Source organism: Emydura macquarii, unplaced genomic scaffold, assembly GCF_026122565.2.
Source record: "Emydura macquarii macquarii isolate MOO-44397 ecotype Brisbane River unplaced genomic scaffold, CSIRO-AGI_Emac_v2 contig_1305, whole genome shotgun sequence".
Lineage (NCBI taxonomy): Eukaryota > Metazoa > Chordata > Testudines > Chelidae > Emydura > Emydura macquarii.
The window spans coordinates 256,516-262,139 of record NW_027131442.1 but is presented as its reverse complement, the minus strand read 5'-3'; the positions used below and the strand labels follow the sequence as shown (position 1 = coordinate 262,139).

General features: G+C 40.9%; 1 protein-coding gene across 2 annotated transcripts; it reads right to left on the bottom strand.

Annotated features, from left to right (window-relative positions):
* LOC137154777 (olfactory receptor 5F1-like) lies at positions 1–4,761 on the bottom strand. 2 transcript variants are annotated; one of them, XM_067550589.1, is made up of 2 exons: positions 4,750–4,761; positions 1–924 (listed from the first exon to the last, which is right to left on the bottom strand). In XM_067550589.1, exons 1-2 carry the CDS (start codon positions 4,759–4,761, stop codon positions 1–3), a joined length of 936 nt encoding a protein of 311 aa, XP_067406690.1. The 2 variants fall into 2 exon arrangements, with proteins under 2 accessions (XP_067406690.1, XP_067406689.1); XM_067550588.1 differs by lacking the exon at positions 4,750–4,761 and having other exon boundaries at positions 1–936.
* Between the last annotated feature and the right edge of the window lie 863 nt (positions 4,762–5,624).

Sequence of the window (5,624 nt, the reverse complement as noted above, 5' to 3'; positions counted from 1 at the left end):
CTAAGAGAACATTTTCCACCCTGTCACTCTCCTCAGGGTGTCCTTCACCTCCTTGTTCCTCAGGCTGTAGATCAGGGGATTCAACATGGGGATCACCACGGTGTAGAACACAGAGGCCACCTGGTCTTGAACATGTGAGTAACTGGAGCTGGGTCGTAAATATATAAAGATCATTGTGCCGTAGAATATGACGACGGCCACCAGGTGGGAGGCGCAGGTAGAGAAGGCTTTGTGCCTGCCCTCGGTGGAGCGTATCTTCAGGATGGTGGAGAGGATGTAAGTGTAAGAGCTCAGGATTATCAGCAGAGTGCCCACCATGTTCAATCCAGCACAAATGAAAATGATACCCTCATTTATACGGGTGTTGGAGCAGGAAAGCTTGAGGAGCGGGAGACTTTCGCAGAAGAAATGATCAATGACATTGGAACGGCAGAAGGATAAAGTGCTTGTGAATACGGTGTGTATCACTGAATTCAAGAAACCTACTGCGTACGCCGTGGCAACCATCTTGAGACAAAACTTCTGAGTCATAATGGTTGCATAGAGGAGGGGGTTACAGATGGCCACATAACGGTCATATGCCATTAGTGCAAAGAGGATGCACTCAGTAGTTGCCATAGCAATAAAGACATACATTTGCATAAAGCATCCGGTGAAGGAAATGGCTTTCCTTGGTGAGAGGAAGTTCTCCAAAGTTTTGGGAGTGACTGATGAGGAATAGCAGAAGTCTATGAAGGACAAGTTACTGAGAAAGAAGTACATGGGGGTGTGAAGTTGGGGATCAATGTTTATTAACACGATCATCCCAAGATTTCCCACCACTGTGATTACATAGATCACCAAGAACACCACAAAAAGGGGGATTTGCAGCTTTGGACAGTTCATAAATCCTGAAAGCATGAACTCAGACACCACAGTGTGATTCTTAAGAGACATTTTCCCTGCATGGATGTAGAAATGAAGTAGGATGTAAAAAATAAATCCTGCCGCTGTTGTGGCTGACCCACAATGGATCCTCATGGAAATCCAAACCTAGATGCAGGAGACGGTGAAAGTCTCCCCTTATCCATACTCTGGGTAAGGCTGTTTAACGAAAGCGAATTTTGCCAGGTGTTCTAAAGAAGTTGAACAGCAACTTGACAGGCAGATGTAGGTAGGCCTTCTCCACTCTACAGAAATAGGATAAATAAAGTAAAAATCATAAAAAGAGATTTCCAGGCTATAATAGAACTTAGAATTTATGTAACAATGTTTGACATGCATAATTCTCAAAGCACTAAATTAAAAGAGGAACTTATTGAGCCAATCAAAGTCCTCCAAAAATGTGGTCTTTATTTGTGGCCAGATCTGAAGATGCAAGTCTGCTATAAGGGTGGAAAAGAGAGGCTGTTTCTTTAGCACAAAATTTTCTAGGCTGATAATTTTAGCTCAGGAGGCCTGTTCAAGCCCAGGGTGGTGGTAATAACGCTGACCATTTTATGTTCTCATATCAGGAACATTTTTTGGAGAAAAAAATCCTCTTCATACCAATGTTGGAGGAAATTCAGTGTTGTGGACTACAGCGCGGATAATTTTTATCCAAGCAATGAAGTTCATTTCGTGCCCATACAAGCAGAGTTCGTCAGTGACTTGTTGTCTTTTCCATGAAACAGAAATGGTAACTAGTCACATAGTGAATTCCGGATACCAGACACTAACAATAGAAGGGATAAATGTGGTGAAAACATTGTTCCCACTAATTTGACCACACAAGTGGAGTCACGTTGCTATCCAAGTGTCTCTCTGAGCTGGGCGGGGGGACACAAGGACTGTTGTCACTTCCAGCAGTCTAAATCCTTCCTGCCTTTCCTTTCCATACCCTACTGTCTAAATCTTTTCAGTTTTCCTTTTGATATTTCTGCTCCCACCAAACTCATTTCATTCTCCCCTGCTTCTCTGAGATAAATCTAAACACACTGTCCTCTCCTCTTCCCAAAGCTCCTCATCAAGACTGTGTCATCTCCTGAGCTCATTCCCTGAGCCATTAGCCAATTCCAACCCGCATCCCTGATCAAGATCTCCCTCGTGCCTTAGTCATACCAAAGGATCATCCCCATACAGCACATCTCCTCAGCCTGTATCACTCCCCAAGATTCCAGTCCCTGCTTTTTTCAACAAACCCTATCTATTTACTATTAACGGAAAACAGAAGTTTAAAAAAATAGAGGGCAAAAAGGGAAAATGTATTTTGGAACAAATACATTCTGAGATCCTATTTTTTGAACATGGCCTGTGCTCTTCATGTACAATTCTGCTAGATGGCTGTATGAAAATCAGACTTCCCCAACATTTGTTTATTGTGGGAGATGTAAATAATGTACTTTAAAAATCAGGGCAATGGCAGCAAGTTCCAGTTGTCTCCATTCCTGATAGTGTCTGACGACTTTGATTTCAGGTACTCTGTACTAAATACTCTAACTGGGAATCATTCAGCAATTGTCTGATCCAAAGCTTACTGAAATCAATGAGATGCTTTCCATTGACTTTAGACTGCACTTTGGAGCAGGTAATAAGCTCAAGTGAATGTTCTTTCATGGCAACCATAGATTAGAAAGTTTCCGTTTATTTCAACAGTGTTGAAACAACTGTATTGAGGAGAAGCTAATTTGTGTCTCTCTCTTCAATGTAGTAAACTGCTCATTTTGTTTTCTAATAGACATGGGCTTCTGACTGTGTGGGCACTGATGTGAAATGTTGTTCGTCTCTGTCCATTTAACTCTGGCTTATATTCTCTGCACAGAAATTCACCATAACATAGGAATTCGCCAGATTGCATCAGATCCAATGATCATCTAGCGTCTAGCCCAGTATCATGTCACAGACAATGGCCTATTCTACCTGCTTCAAAAGAATGTGTAAAAACTCCACAATAGGTAGATGTGGGAGAATCTGTTCTTTATGTTAGGTCTCACTGTGACATCTCATAGTAAGAAACTGACAGGATCCGTGATGCGTGAGGATTAATGTCTCTTCCACTTGTTAGAATTAATTATAACTTTGCATCCATGTGAATGTTCTAAAGACAGATGGTTGTTATCCAGATAGAAATCTAAGCAAAAATGTTGTTGTGGGGTTTTTTTGTTTTTTGGTTCATGCCAATTCTAAAAATTGGGAAACAAATATTCCATTCCAGTCATACTGAATCTGAAAATTCCAAAAAACACTTGCAAATTTAAAAATTCCCTTTTGTGTCAAACTAAACATATTGATTCTCCTGAAATGTTCTCGCTCCAGGTGTCTTTAAAGGGCTAGATTCACAAAAGAGCAGAAGTTCATAATATGGCAAAGGGATATGAACTTGGGTCTCCTGCTTTTCAGGAGAGCATCCTAACCACTGGATAATGAGGTAGTCTGTAGTTTGGCTCTCTGTCTCTGTGGTTGAAGCTCTTCCACTTTGCATAACTAATTAAATAAACTGTAGTATAGAGACTTGGATTTGGGTTTCCTACATTTTAAATGAGTGCTCTAACACCAGGCTAAAGAGTCATTCTCTCTGCCTCGCTTTCTTTCTCACCCAAGGACTATTCAAGTATTTTATGTAAAGTGGAAAAGCTTCAACAGGAGTTGGCTAGGAACTAACATCCCGGCCTATTCTATAGCCCAGAAATTAGGGCACTCTCATGCAATATAGACAACCTAAGGTTAGGTTTTTGCTGCACATCAAAGTGAGGAATTTAACCTAGGTTTCCTACCTTCCTGCCGAGTGCCCTAAGCACTGAATTAAAGGTTATGAAGGAGGTACCACACTCACAATCTCCTTTTTCCATTTCATCAATGGCTCCTAGATCCTGAATAAAATAACCAAAACCAAAACTCTCTCTCAAATTCACAGATAGTTTCTGGTCAAGTAAAACTATATTTTTGGTGAATAAACTAGTGGTCTGAAGAAATTCTCCCTGCTCTACTATTTACTACAGAACAATTCCTGTTTCAGAGAATTTATCATATTTATTTTTTAATAAAAAAATAAATGTGACACAGCATTGTAATGACTGCAGCAAGTGACATCTGTCTGAGATAAGAGGAGTTCTTACCAGTTTGGCCAAGGAGAAGATCATTTGGTAGAGATGCTGCCTGCAAAGAGACCCTGTTTTGTCTCTCACTCACGGTAACATGGAGCCTGCATTTAGGTCTGGGTACTCAGACCCTATAGCTTTTGGATCTTTTTCTAGCCCCATCATCATCCGATCTGCTTGTGGATACAAATAAGCTATTTCTATGTTACTGGCTTTAAATTATTCAAGAACTTATGTTTACCTCATATGGCATTCACTGACCTTTGGGACCTGATCCTTAAGGAATGTCAAGTTTCTACAGCTTCCCTCTGGGGCCATAAATATTGCCCAGGGATTTAGTTTCAAACACCTGTGATTTCAGATATTCTGCAATAAATAGACTAACTAAGGATCACACAACGATGGAGTGATCCAAAGACTATTAAGTCATTAAGAGTCTTTCTATTGACTCTAATGGGCTTTGGACCAGGCCATAACTGTGAGTGAATGTGTTTTCCTGGCAGTGAGCAATTGGAAAGTTTTTTTATTTATTTAATTAGATTTGAGGCAGCAACAACATCAGGTAGTGACTGACCGTGGCTCCTTTGTTTTTCTGGTGTATTAGTTAGACATTGTGCCCTCCCACTTCCGGCTGTTTGGTGGCCCAGGTGAAATGTGATCATATCTGTCCACTTACCAGTGGCTCATGTTCGACACAATCAGCCATCGCAGGACAGTATGACACCCAGTTTCATACGTCCATGACCCAATGTCCATGTAGCCCAGTCTCTGACAGTGGCCAGCACCAGCTGCTTCAGTGGAAGGTGTAAGTGGAAACAATCCTACAATAGGCAGATGTGGGTTAATCGATCCCTCATATTAGGCCTCATCATGATCTCTAATACTTAAGGTATGTCTACATTCACGGCAGCACTGTCAGCACCACTGGATTGATTTTTTGGGATCGATTGAGCAGCAATGGAGACCCACTCAATTGATCTGGAAGTCAATGGCGTTAATCAACCCCCGCCAAAAGACTAACGCTGCCTCAATGGGAGGGCATTTCTTGTCGGCGCAGTGTAATGGGGACGCCGTGCTACGTAGAAGTTATGAAGTCAAGGGGAGATACACAAACTGCTCTACTCTCCTGTCGACTGCTGCCAAATTTCTTCAGCAGTGTAGACCAGGCCTTAGAGATTGGCTTAAGTCCTGAAGTACCAGGTTCAATATTCCTTCCAAAAAACATGTTAGCACTAACTATAGCCCTGGATCCATATAAATATTCTGTGCATATATGGTTATTTTCCCTATAAATGTCCAAGCTCTTTTTACATCTTGCTAAATTCTTGGCCTTGGTGAACCTCTATGGCAGTGAGTTCCACAGTTTCTTTACACTTGTGTGGAAACATATTTCCTCCTATGGATTTTGAATTTTCTACGTTTTCATTTCATTTATACTCATAAACTCCAAGGCCAGAATGGATCATCATGTGTGGGTCAGCAGCTAGGTCCAATAAAGAGAAAAGTTATTAAAGTTAAATATTAGTTAATATTAGTTTATTAGTTAATTAGTTAATTAATTAGTTAATA